Source organism: Suillus plorans (assembly GCF_016647745.1).
Source record: "Suillus plorans strain S12 chromosome Unknown HD556scaffold_78, whole genome shotgun sequence".
Lineage (NCBI taxonomy): Eukaryota > Fungi > Basidiomycota > Agaricomycetes > Boletales > Suillaceae > Suillus > Suillus plorans.
This window is the reverse complement of record NW_024537462.1, coordinates 68,782-86,781: the sequence shown is the minus strand read 5'-3', so window position 1 is coordinate 86,781 and position 18,000 is coordinate 68,782. Positions and strand designations below refer to the sequence as shown.

Sequence of the window (18,000 nt, the reverse complement as noted above, 5' to 3'; positions counted from 1 at the left end):
TGTCAGAATTCTGTGCGGCTGAGGTCTGTGCACTACTAGTAGCAGCAGAAGTCAAGGCAACCCCAGGAAGACTTGGGCTGAAACGAGCGACCAAGTGCATGTGGTTACGCCTTTCCAATTCCTGATCTGCATACATGATTGGTATTGGTTTTTGGCCGTGTTTTTGTAAAGAATGAAAGTGCAAAAGAATGAAATGATCCTGCAAGAGGATGCTAACGAAGACGTCCGACGACGAGGAATGAAAACGTTAGTCACACAATCATTGTAGTCACACAGTCACATAATCACACAGGCCCCATCAAAGCCCATCGATCGCTGCAACTGATCTGGTCGAATACCTCAGACCTGGTCAAGGTCCAAGTACCTACAAGTTCTTGCGTCAAGTGCATCAGGTAAACAATTTTTTACAATTAATCAGTTGTGATACGCGGCCTTTCACAGCGGCACCCGTTCTGTTCAAGCTGACCCAGCTAGCCGCCGCTACTAGGCTGGTGGCAGGCCAGTGCCTGTCTGCCAGCGCTTATTTATTGATTATGAATGTCGATCTTAGGGAAGTTCATACTGGTAACGAGGTTAGGACACATGGTATTTCCGGTTTCTAACCACCCTTCCTGGTCACCCAGAAGTCCTAATTTCGTTATAAACTTCAAGGTTCGGCTTTAAGCAATCCTTTTCGCCACACTCCCTACTATCGCATGTTCATCACATGCCACACCGTCTGTCTCTCTCTTTTTATCTGCTACGCACCGTGACTCTGGTAGTTTCTGCTCAACAGCAAGTTGTCCTTGGGAGTACCAATCCAGATATCGTCTACGTTCCTCCACTATGCAATGTTTCAAATATAGGATGCTCTAGTGCATGGCAGTGAGCCTTTCATCCCTACCACGAACTGGGAGTCGTTAACTCGTACAAGGCAAATATATATTGACTGTCCTAGCACTAATGGAACACCGGTAATTGTTACTACTACAACTGGCCCAATACCACAATCCGGGAACTTGGTACCCCAGTTGTTTTTGACCTTTAGAGGTGTGTCGCATTTCATTTCATCAATTGACGACTGTGCTCATGCTATGCAGCATCAACGATATATCTGCGCACATCTCCCTTTTCCAACGCGACCGTCAATTTCTCCATAACCGCTGATCCGAGCGGCGTTACAATTACAAATCAGGTCAATACTAACATCAACCAGCTTATCATCGCCGATAACCTGCCCGAGTCACAGACGTCGATATTAGGCATCACATTCCTCCAAGGACTTTCTCCCACCCGTTTCGACGTCGAGTCGATCACGCTCAACGTCACAAATAGCAGGTAAGCACCCTCTTGTCTTTGTCAGAGAGTACGCCAAATACCGCGATCCATTCGTCTGTGCAATAGTGCAACCTCCTCTTATCTTCCAACACTATCATTACCCACATCCAGTTTTCCTCCGAGCCTTTTGCCCTCCTCAACGAGCACAGTAAATTCGACTACCAGCCAGCGAACAGGCATTATCATCGGTGCGACTGTGGGCGGGGTACTTGGCTCTTTGGCCATATCGATAGCCAGTTTTTGTGTTTATTGGAGGTGGCGAAGGCGACGGATTTGGCGGTCGGAGGTAGATGTAGGAATATATCCAATGAGACCACGGACGACAAGGACTCAGTGAGTCAGTGACTGTGATACATCGTATACCTTATATCGGGACTTCGTATTTTGGTATAAACACTGGACACCTTATTTAACATACTGTAATTTATCGTACAACTGAACACTGCAGACCGCGAAATGAGCTGAAGCGACTTTCGAAAGCTGAGTGTATGAGCGCACGGTTTTGGTCGGACACAGCCGTCGCAGTACAGCGAGACAAGATCAGTGACATACATATCTATCCACCGCAATCCCAATCATAGACCATAACCACATTTTGTGCACCGTTCCAGAATGGACTCAGAAGCACCGCTCGTAGTTGACAACGGCACGGGTGTAAGTCTCTATTTGAGCTGTTCTTGACGCGCTGAATCATCTCAATCCCACCCGCAGTTCGTCAAAGTAGGCTACGCAGGATCGAACTTCCCAGAGCATGGTGCGTAAACCCCACCAAAGCACAAATATATTCCAAGTTGATTAATCCGAACATCCAGTATTCCCCTCCGTCGTAGGCCGCCCCATCTTGCGCGCAGAGGAGCGCGTGGGCTCCGCAGTGATCAAAGATATCATGGTGGGCGACGAAGCCGCCGAGAACCGTAATTACCTCCAAGTTACGCAACCCATGGAACACGGTATAGTACGCAACTGGGAAGACATGAAGCACCTTTGGGATTACACTTTCGACGAGAAACTCAAGGTCGACCCGCGTGGCCGTAAAGTGCTACTCACGGAGCCACCCATGAACCCTAAAGTCAACCGGCAGAAGATGGTGCAGGTGATGTTTGAGGAGTATGGCTTCCAGGGGGTGTATGTAGCGATCCAGGCTGTGTTGACGCTGTATGCGCAAGGTGAGATCTGTTCTGTACTGTATGGTGGCTGGGTGTTGACTGATGGTCGAGTGCAGGTTTAACAACAGGTGTAGTCGTCGACTCGGGTGATGGAGTCACGCACATTGTACCTGTATACGACGGATTTGCTCTCCCTCATCTCACTCGACGCTTGGATATCGCAGGTCGAGATGTCACGCGGTACTTGATCAAACTGTTGCTTATGCGTGGTTATGCATTCAATCGCACTGCTGATTTCGAGACTGTACGCGAAATCAAGGAGAAACTTTGCTATGTGAGGTGAACGTTTCGATGGTTTGTATTACTTCATGCGATTGAAATATGGAACTACAGCTACGATCTTGACCTCGACCAGAAATTATCAGAAGAGACGACGGTGCTTGTAGAGAGCTATACGGTATCTCAACTCTGTCGTCCATCGTCGTATTGCTGAGGCCCGTTACTACAGCTCCCCGATGGCCGAATGATCAAAGTGGGCTCAGAGCGCTTCGAAGCTCCAGAATGCATGTTCCAACCACATCTCGTGGACATCGATCAACCTGGCGTAGCAGGTGGGTGAACCTCTCATCTCTCCAGTGACACCCATCTCATTCTTCCACCCAGAAATGCTTTTCCAAACCATTCAAAATGCAGCAGTTGACACCCGATCGGAACTGTACAAGCACATCGTCCTCTCAGGCGGGTCAAGCATGTACCCAGGCCTCCCAAGCCGACTGGAGAAAGAAATGAAACAGCTGTATCTTACCCGTGTGCTGAATGGCGATCCAACACGGTTGAACGTACGTCTTTCGTCTTGTGTCTTTCGTACCTCTCGTTTCCCCCTTTCACCGTCACTCACATGTTCCACGCCTCTCCCAGAAATTTAAAATCCGCATCGAAGACCCTCCTCGTCGGAAACACATGGTGTTCCTGGGCGGTGCTGTCCTCGCTGATATCATGAAGAACCGTGCAGAATTCTGGATATCAAGAGAAGAGTGGTTTGAGCAGGGTATTCGCTCTCTGGATAAGCTAGGACGTGGAGAGAATTAACCAACGATTATGATAACTTACGACGGACAGGTAGTTTTATGATGGATCAAGCACAGTTCGTTGGCTGTTATGTATTCCAACGGGAAATGAAAAATAACTGCCCCATGGCTGAGTTGGTCACAGCGTCCGACTGTTAAGCGCAATCGGAAGGTCGTGAGTTCGACCCTCACTGGGGCAGAATCTTTTGTCACTTTTAGTACTGTACGTACAATGAGCTGCAACCGCTCCTCTTTTTCGCCGCAGCTCAAATCATTTTCATTATGATGACGTGGTAGAGGAGGCGATTACGATGTGGCAGGAATGTCTACAGTAGCGACATACCAACAAAGCAAACAAGAATCATGAATATAAGTTATCTACAGTTATCTTCGTAACTAGGGGTAGCATGTAACAACTCTTCTTGCTGCAAGTCTTCTACAAGTTATAAACAAACCAGGCACTTTTATCGCCCAGGCCTTTGGGTTCTTCCTCAGGAGTGCTAAACTGCCGCCTGTCGGCCTTTAAGCGGTTCTGGTGCCAAAAGTACGCGAGGGTGATGAAAGACAGTATTACCATGCCCACTGACATGATAATGAAGGTGATCGTAGCTTTTGTATAGTTGGGTGCAGGAGACAAGGAGCCTAAAAGCCAGGTGGCCAGGATGCCACCGGAGTTAGTCATGATAAATGCAATAGCGACAGAAGTTGCCCGTCTGACGTGTGGTGCACTGTTGTTCGCTACCCATGTGATGACCGGCGGAGCGCCGCAGTACGACCCGCTGATAGTCAGGAAGAGTGATCCATAACGTACATGATGTGATTTGCTCGCTGGCAATCATCAGATGATTTGTCAAGACAGGCGCTGGCAAACCCACCATAGAACATGATGAATCCGACAAGGTTACAAATAGAGAAGAAGATAAGCATGAAGCCACGGCATTTGTACCGATCCGATATCACTGCAGTGATCATCGAGACTGAAAGCGTAATAGTTGGCGTCTCGTTCACTGACTGAAAGTATGAACTCACCTACAAACGCAACCGCAAAGGGCGGTGCGCTCATCAGCTGTGCTTTATTACCGGTGTAACCCAGACCAGCAACGATCGTGGGCTCAAAGCTAGGGCCAACAGGTATTAATATGAACAAACTTGTGAGTGCCATGGACCTACTAAGCGAGGCCATACAATGTTGTACCTGAAGCGAAGTTCACTTGAGTACACCTATCTCCAGCAAGGCACACTTACCCATGAAAAACAGAACAGGCGCCAACAGCCAGACATGAATTGACTGACAGCACCGAATCACCTCAATCCAACTGAAGCCATCGCTCTTGTCGTCATCAGCAACGGCACCATCCGCCTTCAATTTAGCCATGACATAGTTGCGTTCCTTCGTAGATAAGAAGCGCGCAGTACACGGGGAGTTAGGAAGGAGCAGGAAGGCTGTCAATCCAAACAAAAACGTAAAGATTCCCTCCTATTTGAAAGGATGAGCTGCATTGAAGGTAATGAGGATGAGAAGCCACTGACAAGAATGAAGATCCAAGCCCATCCAGGTCTCCCACCCTTCCCATTAAGATTCATGATAGCAGCTGCCAGCAGACCAGAAAATGCGCCAGAGAGCGACGCAGATGCGAAGAACGTGGCAACCCTGGCAGGACACAAATCAAATATGCCCGAGAATACGAGGGAGCCGCATAACAAACCTGATCTGCATTCTCTCTCTTGGATAGAAGAAAGACATATAAAGCACAAGACCAGGGAACAGACCACCTGATGTGAGAATCGAAAAGGTCTGGCAACACGTCGCAGGGAATGATGTGCAAATACCATACCTTCCATGAGACCCAAGAAGAATCGACAGGCCAGCAGACCCGAGTAAGTCTTCACAACGCCTGTGATATTCGGTGGATTGGTTACTGCACGTCACAATACCAGGACAACCGGACTGGCCTTGCATGGTTGCCACAAGGCCCCATATAGTGACCATGGTTGGCAGCATCCACCGTGGTCCCACATACTGTTCTGGTGTTACCGTCAATCACCCATGAGAACCATAAGATAATACTTGCCTTCAACAGCAAGTTCGAAGGGAACTCTGCGGCGATGTACGGGCTAGAAAGTGCGCTGCGTCAGAGGACGTCAACTTGGTGAAATTGCGTGCTTACACATATGTCATGGTCAGAGCAATACTGTACTGGAAAAAAAAGATAGGTATCAGAACATAATACACCCATGAGACAGCAGAGTTTCACCTGGTAGTTGGTCATCTTGAGACTAGTCTGCATGCCAGCAACCCGAGCATTTGCGATATTACTCCGGTCCTGTTTGTTGATCCTGTTTGGTGTGGCTTCATAAATGATACTAGGCATCACTCACAAGGAAAGAGAGGAGATAGAACATAGTGCAGACGGGCAGCACCCATATATCTAACTTCCTCCAGACAGTCCCTTCAAGACGAGCTTTCTCTGCATCTGAGATCTCTTCGAAACGATCGACGTCCTTCATCGTGTCTGACGAGGGGGAGCCATGCAGAGTCTTTTCCATCCTGTGGACGTCGTCAGAGCCTACAACTCGGTAACTAAAAAAGATGCAATGTTGAGTGATAAAGAACAGCCGAATTTGGAGCCTATCATCATGATGAAGGCATATATATATATATATGTACTCACCTGATGCAAGGGTGAAAAAGCGCATTTTCGAATTATTCCAATATGTCAACTAGTGCTGATAGCGCCGATTGATTGATCAATGCATCAGGGACCAACTTGAAGGAGATTCACTCCCGCCGAGTAACAAGTGATGCCATCTCGGCACGGATAAATGATTGTAAGTGTCCTAATGTAGGATTCAGCTTGTATTTTGTATATAGCGGCGAGTACTAGCCTGTGAGTAGTGAACGTAACATTTAAACAATTGCAAAGTGCCACGTGCAAAATGGTGCAGCATGCGACGTGGGTATAAAGCTTTCACCATGTTCACTTACTAGTGGGAATACCTTGGACACGTTCTCAGTGACAAAGTCAGACAAGAAGAAACTCAGTGCATCAAATTGAAACAGAGGGGCTAATTTTGCAACAGATCTGCCGAAGTCACATAACACGCCTTGCCCGAAAACTCTGCCTATTATTGACTTGTAAATAAGGTATACACATCGAGCTGCAGCGAGCCAGCGAGTTAGCCAAAAGCTCATGTCTAACAAGCACCCAATATAGGCACTCCCATCTATGCATGCAGGAGTTGTTATACATAGGACTTACCCCAGGCAAAATCCTTGTAAAGGTTTCGTATTACATCATTCATGGTGAGGGTTATGATCCTGGGGGGAGGTAAATGCCACGCTCAAGCGAAGCGTGGAGCAACTCACGTATGAGGGGTGATACGCAGGAAGTGTGCAAGTGAACCTTCCCGTCAACTGATTCAGCTTTTATAATCATCGCTAGGCCATCAGCACGTACCCTTATACCAACCGAGAACTCCCTCAGTTCTGAGGGTTCTCCACAGACAATCTATTGGACTCTTGTACAACGCCCCTACGACCCTCCCATCGGGTAATTTCGTGGTGGGCTGATTGTACATTCTCGTGAGTGCCTGAAAGTGACACGTCGGCGGTGCAATTCAAACAAAATGGGTTAACTTACGGTATCGGCGGGCTGCATGACAAGGCACTGCAAAGGGATTCAGGGATTATGACGGCATGTTGTGATGGGGCATACCACGCAAACACCAGAAACCGAGCTGCTCGCAAGAAACGTCCATACACTGTCACCGGGTAGAATGGCATGTCCGACGAGCTGGTTCTTAGTCCAGTTATATGTCGGTAGTTGAACAGATGAGCCCATTGCTGTACGAAGAATAGCAGCATCCATCCCACGGACGTAACCGCGAATACCCTCAGTCCGCCATATTGTAGTTAGGGCATCGAAAGAGTTCTTATAATGGCGTTGTGTTCCTATAGGAAGAGCGGGCGAGTATGCCTTGAGACACATCAGTCACTGGTAAATGGCAAAGAAGTCTGATCACCTGCATACGAGCCTTGATGAGAAACAAGGGATTGCCGATTACAGCTGTGTTCAAACGTGTAAGCAACGTTATCTATGGGCGCATAACAAACACACCTCCGACAACACCACTGGCTGCGCCAGCCACCAAGGACGTGATAGGTATCTGGTCTGTACTCGACCAACCAAATACACGATTGATAGTCCGTCGAAATGGCTCATAGAAACCTACAGCAGCCTCAAATCAGGGTACAAAATTGCTTCATATGTCACTCACTTAGGCGGGACCCATTTAGTGGGATCTAACCTTGAAGTAAGTCTTGATAGAATCTTAATGGAATTCTTTTACTTGCCTGATACGCATACTATAGTGCACTCTGGTCAGAAAGGTAAGCTGAAAATCTTGAGATCGACGTACCGCTACACCTAGTCCGCGTTGCATACCGCGGATACCTTCATTCCTCCATGTCTTTATCATGGCGTCGAAAGCATTATTGTACACCTTGAGACCGCCGCCCTTGACGAGCTCTCCTTGCAACTGCAATCGGGTCTTGGCTACCTGTTTTCTCCAGAGTAAGCAACAGATTCTGCGCATTGGTTTAAACGCCAACCTCGGCGGGGTTGGATACTGTCACCTGCGTTTATGCATCATTTAGCAAACCAATACGAGAAGTAAACAAACTACTGACAGCTATGCAGGCTGCCAAGCCACCGCATAGAAAGCTTTCTGTGGTTGAGAATTGATGGGAGCCGGCGGACATGGTTGGCACCTGCGGAAGCAAAAGACAGCAGAAAGGCAACCGAACTGTGATAGCGCGCCTGAGCAAAGAATATGACTAAGAGCGTGTAACGAAAGGTGCAAGTACCAATTAATCAAATCCCTTCGCGTTAGCTATGGGCCTATGGCGCATTCCCGAATGCCACGAAGGACTATATCAGCTCTTGGTGGTTTCCTGAATTGATCAAAATCGCTTTTGGTAATTTATTTTCTTGATTAGACATTTTATAAACTTAATATATATTTGTTGGACAGACTCTGCTCAGAATTTTGTTCAGTATCTAAAAATTCAGAATGGGAAATTTAATTTTTATGTAGCCTGAACACTCGATGGATTCAGGACGATGTTGCTTGTGGACTTGTCATCAGTCTGCAGCGCAGACCATTCCATAGAGGTGATCGAAATGTCTTCTCCGAATCCATGCCCACATCGACCTCGAAATACAGCTTTGAACTCCCCTCAATTGTAGGTATGTACTATGTACGTATTCTGGCTTTACTTTGCTATGTTCTAGCTATGGTCTCATCCTATAGTACCTAAATGCTTTGCATGTCAAATTTTGAGATCTTGTATTTGCGAGGAGTCATTTGCAGGGTATGTATGATCTATGCCATGATGCTATGATAATATTGTGATCGTCGATGTGTTGAAAAAACCCATCCAACTACAATATGTCTAGGGTCCTAATGTTCATGATGTCAATCGAAGCCGTGTCTTTGACCTGCGCAGTGATATTATGATCCGACGCGACCCTCTTGTATTCTCCAACGCGTTGCTGCGCTAGTAAAAGTGCGTTGAAAGCCTGCCCAAGGTGAACCATCAAACGCAATGATCGCGAGTGAACTTCCGAGAGAACTGATAACTCCTCTTCTCCAAGTGAGTCGTTAGACGACTCGGACTCAGACCAATCCTCTACGCTCTCCGCGTCGTCTGCAAAGTCAGGCAGCTCAAGGAGGCGACGATCCCATGGGCGGACAAGAAAGAAAGTCTGTCGAGTAGGCTTTGCGCGCGAGAACTGAATTAGTGTCTCGTCCGTGGTGATCTGCAAGTCCCGAAGCCCATCTGCTTTCACTCCATACGTGGAATGAGCAGCGTCACCGCGCCTCCGTTTGACTTCCGTGACACGGAATGCGATGCAAGGCAGACGGAGTCTGCAGTTTGCAAAGAGAGGAGTATTCATGTTCTCGAGCAGGTCGTACAGTTCCGAAGCTGAATCCACAGCTACAATGTTTTGCAACGAAGAGACCGCCGTCTGAATCTCATCCTCAGACAATGATGATAGGGAGCATGGCGGGGTTGCATATGAGGTGATGCTGGCTGGAAGACAACTATTGAACTCGGACGATTGTCCGACCCAGTCCAGGGAAGTGATTTCGCCCGACCGAGACACGATCTCCTGCAGGAGCCGCCCGAGCGCGCTCTGCTTCCTCTCGCCATAGATTACAGGTAGGTGGATGTCGAAGATACCAAACAATGAGTACGCGATGTCTTCCTGCACAGTGGTGACGCGCTTCGATGCCCATTGCAGTTTCTCTCGAGCGTCTCTCATCCCTGGACAGAAGGAGATCAGGGCCTGTGGATCTATTCCCGTCGCACTCTCCAACTCCTCCATGATTGCTGGGGACTCTTTGTGGTTGGGAGAGCGATCGTCGAGATATAACGACCAATCCTTCTGATAAAATCTAACGACTTTCGGAGCGACGAATTCTTGAAAGGTCCATCCCCGCTCGTTCCAAACACTTCTCGCCAGTGCGCCAGGTTGGGATGAAGGAGGGACATCGGATAGGTAGACGATGGTGAGCGCTGAGTGACGGTACCAGACGAACATGGAGTTGACCGATTCTTGAAGCTCGACGTTGTTGCTCTTATCGATGCAGCATGTGTCCATCCACGCCCAGAAATACCCCGCATCGCGAGCGATTTTGCAGAACGACTGCAGTTTCGCGATGCCACCAAGTCCCTTCAACTCGCGCACATTTTTATCCTGGATGTGGTGCGGCAGCGCCTCCGTCTCTTCCCACCTGTGTGATAGCAGGACGCAACGGAAGTGCGTCGCCACCACCTCCTTGATGCGTTCCATTTGGAGATCCTCACGCTTCGTTATGAATGACAAAAGGTCTTTGTACTCTGGACTGATTTTGAAGAAGTTTAGCTGTGCTGCTCGGTCGCACAAAAGACCCGTTGAGGTGTTGAGCAGACGTAGCGGAGCATATTCGAGTTCAATCCAAACAGCCCTTTGAATAGCATCTTCTACTTCGGATGGACAGACATACAGCTGACGCAGATCTGCAGAACGAGATAGGCATTTTTAAATTCTGCAGGGATTTTCCATGGCTTACCTCGTATGTGCGGTTCGGGAGCATCATCCAACTTGGACAACATGGCTGTGAAGGCCTCGATGGCTTCGTCGTAACGTTGCGCACCACGCAGAGCTGCATGTGTCAACTGGTACCCAACATGAGACAAAGGATTGAGTTCGGTGACCTATGCATCGCCGAATTCAACATGGTCTGCGAAAATGTACATGGACCGTCGCACCTTTTTCGCGTCGAGGAGCGCATCCTCCCATAGCATTTTGCTCAAATTTGCCTGGCTGCGATTTGCAAAAATGACATCGGATGTAGATAAGTCACTATCTATACATGCATCGCGTGCTGTGGTGATAGCTATAATCTGCACGAAACATGCTCGAATTGTAGCATATACGAGTCAAGGACGGAAACATGCCTTTGAGCGATGGGCGTAGAGAGTATGGTCGTTCGCATCAGTGTTAATATCTTGCGTGAGTAGTTCTTCGTCAGTAGACAAGTCTCCATTTATGCATGCATCGCGGGTTGTTGTGATTGCGATATTCTGCAAGCAGCATGCTCGATTTTTTGTGTATGAGTCAGGGACGAAAACATGCCTTTGGATGAATACCCTGAGGTACTGCCCACTCCGATATTATGTTATCGTAACCTCCGCTGAGGATGTGGTTGCTATCCAAGCAGAAAGTGACGCATTCCGTCAAGGATGAGTGCTTGAATATGCCAACGGTTTGTCGATCTGAGAGTTGCCAGAGAAAAACGTGTTGGTCATCAGATGCGGAGGCGACGAATGTCTCAGCAGGATGAATGGCAATGGCATTGATTCGGGCAGTGTGGCCCGTCCAAGGATCACCGACCTGCTTCCAGGTTGTTGTAACCCATTCGCGTATGGTAGGATCGTCCGTATCGCCACCTGTGAGAAGGTGTGTGCCATCGGGCGTCCATGCGAGTGACGAGTTCATTGATTTGTGAGCCTCGAAGGATTCAACGCATTTCCTGGTGCCTGAATTGTAAATTTCGACACTATCGTCTGTTGCGACGGCAAGAAGTTCTCCAGACGGTGAATACCGTATCCAATTGACATAATTACCACACTCGATGGGATCTCCTTGCCGCTCCCAGGTTTTGGTATTCCACAGTGTTGTCGTCTTGTCATATGAACCAGTGGCCAGCACTGCTCCATCAGGAGAAAACTCCAGCGAGGATATAGTATGGTAGTGGGCTTTGATTTTGATGAGCAATTTGCTAGTTTCTCCGTGCCAGACGATGAACTCTCCAGAAGCATCACCGCTTGCCATCAATTGTCCATCTCGTAATACTGACAATGTCCGCACCCCATCACGATGACCCTCCATCTTCTTCAACACAGCACCTGTCTTCAAGTCCCACAGATGAATCGTGTGGTCGAATGAGCCCGTAGCCATCCGTCGTTTATCGGGGAAAACTGCGACTGCCCTTATGCTTTGTTCATGACCTTTGAACTCTCGCAAGGGCATGGTGGTTGTAATGAGCTCCGGCATTTTACTCGATGTTGATGGTGTTAAGCAGGTTGAGGTGGACTTGGAGGGTTTGTGTTTCTCTAAGGTGCAGAGGTGCGTGTGTTATGCGTTTTATGATGCTCCACTCCTCACCCTACCTTCTTTCAATAGACGCCCAGGACACTTAAGGTTGTTTGCCTCCACGCCTCTCACATCGGGGTCAGCAAAATGATTTCAGAGTGCTTTACATGTTGTACAAAATGCGAAGACAATACTTCAAACTTTGGGCGGCTCCTTTGAACGCATGCATATAGCTCACTGCGATAGGCTCTCAAGATCCCTGTGTGTACAAGTGTGCTCAGAATTTCGCTCAGTAATGATCTTCCTAACATGAAAGAATGGGAAATTGTAGCCTGAACACTCGATGGGTCCAGGAGGATGTTGCTAGTGGACCTGTCATCAGTCTGCCGTGCAATCCACAGATCTGCAGTGCAGACCATTTCATAGATGATCGAGATGTCTTCTCCAAATCCATGCTCACATAGGCCTCGACTCGAATCCAGCTTTGAACGTTGAACTCCCCTATTAATCTATTGTGGGTATGTGCTATGTATGTATTCTGGCTTTACTTTGCTATGTTCTAGCTATGGTCTCATCCTAACTGCAATAAAGCAATAGGCTAGTTGTACATGCACGTGCCAGTGCACCCGCCGTGGTCAAACAGACCCCGAGGTCGAGATTACAACAGATGAGAATGTCCTCCAGAACATGATTACAATACACTGAAACCCCATACAATGATAGGAGTGAACATGTTGATTCAGATCTAGAGTACGAACGTGGGGCAACTTCAGACGGGTCCAGACCAAGTGGCTAAAACTGCAGTAGACTCTATCCTGCAAATCGGACTTCGAGCATTGGATATGTTCTTGATCTACGAAATTTGAAAACCTTCGGCATGAGTTTTATAGCTGTGCAGTATGACAACAAGTTGCAAGTCTCCCGAGGTTGATGAGGGTCGATCGAGGTCGACGTGAGTATACATGTAAAATCGCCTGTGATGCTACATATCTGCATTCCATGTTGGCTTTTTCACATTTTCATGCCAAAATCTCATGCCCTTCCACATCGCATTGCTCTCCCATAGTGTTGCAAATCGAACATCGTCCCGAGCTGTGGCACGTTTTCTCGTCCGTATAAGTTGATCCATGTGATAAGTTACTGTGTCACGTCTGGAATCAATAGCTTCGTCTAGACGTCTAGGAGAGCTGGAGGATCCTACTCGCGTGCCTCGGCGTGTGACGGGGGATACGGTTTCCGTATTCTCGTGGTTTTCGCTACTGCAGGTTCCTGGAACCATTGAATTGCCTGGTTGTTGTGTAGCTGGAGGTACATCCTGCGCAAACTGCTTGAGAGTGTGATTTGAGGCTACCGGCCCAGTAGAACTTTCGCCATCCTCCCTGCTCCTGACTTTGGCAGTTGCAGCGACTGGTTCTAAATGTAGAAGAGGGAAGCGCGAACGGTTCCTGGAAGGAAATTGTAGTCGGGTGAAGTCGATGGCCAGCACAGGAGGAGAATCTTTGAGATACGTAACAGAACTGGTATCGTTCGCAGTGAGAGTATATTCAGGGGTATGTTCATAGGCACAATCAGTATCGACGGCCTTCTCGTGCCCATGATCATTTCGCAAAGAACAGTGCAATGATGGCCCCTGAGATTGATATTTTGACACAGCTTTGAAGGGAGGAGTAAGGTCACGAGGAGCGGATAGCGTGTGATCGTCGGGGGGAGTATTTACGATGCATATATCGGGTGTAACCACACGAGTTGATCTAACGCCGTGGTTTGTAGTGACTGCGGAGTCATGTGCTTCTGTAATCGCGATGTCGGATAAAGTTTCTGTTGACGAAGACGATAGCTTCAAGGAGAGCATACGGCGTTTGCGTGGACGTCGCGGGAGACTGTGTCCTGATTCACTATCGTAATGCAGTGCGTTGGGGTAGGGGAGGCTGTCTCTCTGGCGCTTTCGCTTCTGGAGGACGTTCGGCGGGATGCGGCAGAGATGTGTTTGGGGTTGACTCTGTGGCACAGAAGAATGTGATACCCGTTGTGGATATCGAGGGCATACTACTGAGGTGAGTATGTGATCTTGGATTCCCGTGCGACTGAAAGGTGGTCCAGCATCAAAGCCATCTGTGGGGAGGTACATGAGATCCCGGAGTGGTATGAGATGTGGCAGGGAGATATCAAATAGGCAGAGAAATTAGTAGGGTGCCATAATAAGTAGAGTATTTGACGGTCGAGGAACACAGCATGAGACGTAGTAATCGTACCATCAAGTACGTAGCCCACAATTGGAACACGAAATGAATGCGCGACGCAGTGCAAAATCCAGCTCGCATGTATCACCTACATGGAGCGTGCTTAACAAGGAACATATGATGCTAAAGAGGTAGCTCACCACTATCGATCTTCTGCAAAGTATGCTTGTCCACTCATCTTCGCGACTGACGGCAAAAAAGTAAGACGCGGCAGGACTGGTTCCTCCAGAATAGATTCTGCCTCCATGAGTCACTGTACGCAGCAGGTAGAGCAGTTAGTCGCAATGTTGTACAGTATCACTTAGATCCTCAATGATATGCTTAGAACTTACACCATGTCTGAATGGTTTCTTTCGGTACCCGTATACTAAAACACGCTGGAACACAAGTCAGAGGTGCAGAAAATCCACCAGCAAAGGTATCGGAACCAACACACCTGTGTCGTTGAAAAGCATCTTAGTGGAAAGATGAGTGCAAGAAGATGCTTATATGCGTTCGGAAAAGGATAACCCCTGGGCTTTGCCTGGTCAAAGATTTTTCGGAGTTTGAACTCGAACGGTAATGCCGCGAAGTTCCTCAATGGCAGCCTTAAATGCACATCAAGCTCTACTTACTTACAGTTGGTCAATATAGGCCATCGAACTAATGCCAGCAACTTGATGCCAAATCCTACTAGTCACTTCTGCTATTTCCATGTGGCCTTAAGATTGTACCAGTGGGACTGGCCTGAACATTCTCATCTGCATCATTCAGCACGTCACCCTTACAGTTCAAAACCGGGTGGGGCATCTAAACAATGTTGGATTGACATCTGGAACTACCGTCGGAATAGACCGCCGGCATGATGGGCGGGAGAAACAATTAGTTTGCAGTCGGCCTGGCAATCGAAAAGAGAATAAAGTAAAGATTGATTATCGATATAGGAATTATGACTGCGGTCAAGGAATGCACGGTCCGAATCATTCACAAGAAAACGTCGGTTGTATCCGCCATGGGCAAGATGAATGGATCTGCGCATATTAAACAAGTATCCTTAGACCCGATCACGGCTTGGTCTGCTTGTTCCCGAAGTTAATTGAAATGAACCTTCGTTAGCACTATGCACCATTTGCTATTGCCTTTGTTTGTACGTAGATGGATGCATACCAATAGAAATTGCCGATGCTGGTGAATTACGAAGATACGACCCGCGCAATAAAAATAGCACCAATAGAATGACCACATGCATCAGAATAGTTCTTCCAAGTAGAGGTAAAAGAGGGCGTATCCAAAAGACATTTCAATTATTGGGCGTGCGCATCGCAAGGCTGGTAGCGACGAGCAGGTCCAGCATGAATTTCCCCGACTGTCGTAGAGATGATTACAAAGACCAGGGATCGCAGAATGAAAACGTACGGGTTGAACAACAAGAACACCATCTTTCGTCACTGACATGGATGTAACACGATATGTCGCTATGAGGGTGTCCTCGGCATCCAAACACTGACGAGAGCTACGTGATAAATGCTGGGATGTCCGACCCGCTCCTGTACGCACCTCCATCGCAGCACTAAACAGTCGCGCGGTCGTTTGCCAGCGATACTCCTTATGGTCGGGACCCTCGAAGAAAACCGTTCCGTTGAAGGCTCCACGCTTCCTCTCCATCTTGACTGGATATCTGATACCAGTCATGGATAAAATCGTGGGCCCATGGTTTACTTCATCCAACAGTGGTGGTCCATTGTACGAAGACTGAGCTCGACAAAGCAAGGGACCATCTGAGCCATCAGCATGCAGATCAAAAGTCCAGTGCATCGAACTCCGAGTGTTCTGCATGAAATATCTGTAGCGGCGATAGACAAAGTAAAAAGAAGGGATCGAAAATATCCTCAAAACTCACAAAGTTGTGGTCTTGTCTTCCCCTTTGATAATCTTGCGATTACCAAACACACTCCCGAAATTGTAGATGTGCAGCGTAGTCGGTTGTTCTCTCGATGTGTTGAGCATGTGCAATTACCCGAGCCTGAAAGGTCCTCAAGGTAACAGTGGGAATCACGTGTCCGCTATGTACTCCTCCTCCAGAGCGTATTCGGGGCGTGTCCAGTCTAGAGTCTTTTAGGCAACAAGGACAGGATATCACGGGCTTTGTTTAAGAGACAAAGATTCCTATTTCAAGAACGTCAACTGCATCCGATTATCACGTCTGAGAGCTATTTAAGGACTTCTTGAGGGCAATGGCATGTGGAAAGCTCCGTAAGCAGATTTGAAGATGAAATGGGAGACGACAAGGCTTACCGTTTTCAGCATGACCAGGCTCCAAAGCTCCACGCGCCAAAATTTGTTGCCAGATGAGGGCGATGTGTACAATTCCCCGATAACGAGCACCATAATGGTCCAAGAGCAGCTCAAAGAAGTATATCCGTGATTGAGCGCACAGAAAAGTTACTAGTCCAACCCCGCTGACCAGTGTCATATGTTTATTCATAGCTGAGGGAGTAAAACAGGTCCGCTGCTTTATCTACATCTTCTTGAGTTTCCCCGCACCTCGATTGCAGTTGTCGCGCAGAGCAAAGAGCACCGAGCTTCCCCGTGAGAGTGGTGATGTCCGAATGAAACAGCGTGCGACAGTTGTATAGGGCAAGGAATCGACCCAGTACCTGCTCTGCCAAACCATCCCCCAAAGTGACTCGAAACTAACCTTAGGCGGAGTTAACCATGATCGAATCATGTAAGAACTTCTAGTCGGAAATTGAAACCACCTAGTGCCGTGAAATAGGTAGTACTGCCCTTCGGGAGCTCGAGATGGAAATATCGACCTGGTCCACGTTATTCCTCTAGTCACGGTAATGCACACTCGGCCTTCCGGCGGTGACCGCGAGAACAGTCGCGCACATGACATGACACCCAAAGATAAGACCAGCCAGCAGAGGTGGTATCAGGCGCGCCTGGGTCGGAATGTAAATGATGCCCAGTCTTGTGCATTGTAAGACTGCGCAGTCATCCGGTGATCAATATATTCACTTGACCGTAAAAGTGTTGGCTTCTTGAACGAATCAAAAGGCGTGCTGTGAAATCGGCTGGAATCGGAATCACTGTATTAGTTGTAGAGTAAGCAGCCGTACTGAAGATACCACACGCACCAAGTTGGGCAGAATATGAATATGCTATGCTCTCGGATATCGGAGGGCGCTCTCTTCCTAGGCTGAATGTATTGCTTCTTTGGAGATCGCCCGGAGATGAAAGACGAGTTTGTCTTGTATTCTTGATTGCCAGCAAGCACCAAGTTGCCAGAAAGGTCTAAGATCTAAGGGATGACAGACTTGTAATTCCTCGTGCACAGTGACGAATTGAAGCAAGGCTTCAAATATAGTAAGTAGTACTTAATAGTAGGAGCCATGTTACATGCAATTGTCATGCAGAACAGTCGTCTGGCGACAACGTAACCTGAAACCGGGCGTCAAAGCGAATACGTCCAATGTCTACCCAGTATACGGATCCTGCCGTCACGTAAGTTGTACTCCAGCGCATTGCCTGCGCATGTGATCTTCTAACCGAAGTTCATGAAGCTTGACCGCCAGGTGGATAAAGTCTATGGATGGAAATCTGCACGAAACCGACTAGGAGCCGCCATATCGGAACAGTGAAG

General features: G+C 48.0%; 7 protein-coding genes and 1 non-coding gene across 8 annotated transcripts; 3 read left to right on the top strand and 5 right to left on the bottom strand.

The window, feature by feature from the left end:
- Window positions 1-298: 298 nt before the first annotated feature.
- HD556DRAFT_1408751 (uncharacterized protein) lies at window positions 299-1,781 on the top strand. Its single transcript, XM_041304101.1, has 4 exons — window positions 299-864; window positions 914-1,029; window positions 1,080-1,317; window positions 1,384-1,781. The coding sequence occupies exons 1-4, from the start codon at window positions 707-709 to the stop codon at window positions 1,652-1,654; spliced, it is 783 nt and encodes a 260-aa protein (XP_041154833.1). The 5' UTR covers window positions 299-706; the 3' UTR covers window positions 1,655-1,781.
- Window positions 1,782-3,631, top strand: HD556DRAFT_1408747 (actin actin-like protein). Its single transcript, XM_041304100.1, has 8 exons — window positions 1,782-1,971; window positions 2,029-2,071; window positions 2,130-2,483; window positions 2,540-2,762; window positions 2,817-2,880; window positions 2,932-3,034; window positions 3,087-3,262; window positions 3,342-3,631. The coding sequence occupies exons 1-8, from the start codon at window positions 1,930-1,932 to the stop codon at window positions 3,510-3,512; spliced, it is 1,176 nt and encodes a 391-aa protein (XP_041154832.1). The 5' UTR covers window positions 1,782-1,929; the 3' UTR covers window positions 3,513-3,631.
- HD556DRAFT_t112 lies at window positions 3,611-3,690 on the top strand. Its single transcript has one exon. It is a non-coding gene; the product is annotated as a tRNA-Asn (tRNA).
- On the bottom strand, window positions 3,618-6,517 carry HD556DRAFT_1408734 (major facilitator superfamily domain-containing protein). Its single transcript, XM_041304099.1, has 15 exons — window positions 6,377-6,517; window positions 6,163-6,328; window positions 5,870-6,071; window positions 5,746-5,814; window positions 5,659-5,687; window positions 5,563-5,605; window positions 5,444-5,510; window positions 5,326-5,385; window positions 5,197-5,263; window positions 5,021-5,141; window positions 4,736-4,967; window positions 4,661-4,685; window positions 4,520-4,608; window positions 4,366-4,467; window positions 3,618-4,318 (listed from the first exon to the last, which is right to left on the bottom strand). The coding sequence occupies exons 3-15, from the start codon at window positions 6,035-6,037 to the stop codon at window positions 3,927-3,929; spliced, it is 1,464 nt and encodes a 487-aa protein (XP_041154831.1). The 5' UTR covers window positions 6,038-6,071; window positions 6,163-6,328; window positions 6,377-6,517; the 3' UTR covers window positions 3,618-3,926.
- Window positions 6,518-6,524: 7 nt separating this feature from the next.
- Window positions 6,525-8,456, bottom strand: HD556DRAFT_1408709 (mitochondrial carrier domain-containing protein). Its single transcript, XM_041304098.1, has 13 exons — window positions 8,358-8,456; window positions 8,181-8,296; window positions 8,103-8,126; window positions 7,910-8,050; window positions 7,845-7,856; window positions 7,769-7,793; window positions 7,609-7,719; window positions 7,514-7,557; window positions 7,207-7,467; window positions 7,132-7,158; window positions 6,949-7,081; window positions 6,858-6,894; window positions 6,525-6,809 (listed from the first exon to the last, which is right to left on the bottom strand). Exons 2-13 carry the CDS (start codon window positions 8,250-8,252, stop codon window positions 6,734-6,736), a joined length of 963 nt encoding a protein of 320 aa, XP_041154830.1. The 5' UTR covers window positions 8,253-8,296; window positions 8,358-8,456; the 3' UTR covers window positions 6,525-6,733.
- A 478-nt stretch (window positions 8,457-8,934) lies between these two features.
- HD556DRAFT_1448676 (uncharacterized protein) lies at window positions 8,935-10,844 on the bottom strand (the record flags this gene model as incomplete). Its single annotated transcript, XM_041307468.1, has 3 exons — window positions 8,935-10,556; window positions 10,610-10,754; window positions 10,809-10,844. The coding sequence occupies 3 exons, from the start codon at window positions 10,842-10,844 to the stop codon at window positions 8,935-8,937; spliced, it is 1,803 nt and encodes a 600-aa protein (XP_041154829.1).
- A 2,273-nt stretch (window positions 10,845-13,117) lies between these two features.
- On the bottom strand, window positions 13,118-14,908 carry HD556DRAFT_1539108 (uncharacterized protein; the record flags this gene model as incomplete). The annotated part of the gene is made up of 5 exons (XM_041309704.1): window positions 14,812-14,908; window positions 14,708-14,752; window positions 14,516-14,628; window positions 14,388-14,463; window positions 13,118-14,247 (listed from the first exon to the last, which is right to left on the bottom strand). The coding sequence occupies exons 1-5, from the start codon at window positions 14,828-14,830 to the stop codon at window positions 13,118-13,120; spliced, it is 1,383 nt and encodes a 460-aa protein (XP_041154828.1). The 5' UTR covers window positions 14,831-14,908.
- Window positions 14,909-15,523: 615 nt separating this feature from the next.
- HD556DRAFT_949760 (uncharacterized protein) lies at window positions 15,524-16,652 on the bottom strand. The gene is made up of 5 exons (XM_041312102.1): window positions 16,650-16,652; window positions 16,255-16,578; window positions 15,912-16,197; window positions 15,771-15,857; window positions 15,524-15,720 (listed from the first exon to the last, which is right to left on the bottom strand). Exons 2-5 carry the CDS (start codon window positions 16,359-16,361, stop codon window positions 15,655-15,657), a joined length of 546 nt encoding a protein of 181 aa, XP_041154827.1. The 5' UTR covers window positions 16,362-16,578; window positions 16,650-16,652; the 3' UTR covers window positions 15,524-15,654.
- Between the last annotated feature and the right edge of the window lie 1,348 nt (window positions 16,653-18,000).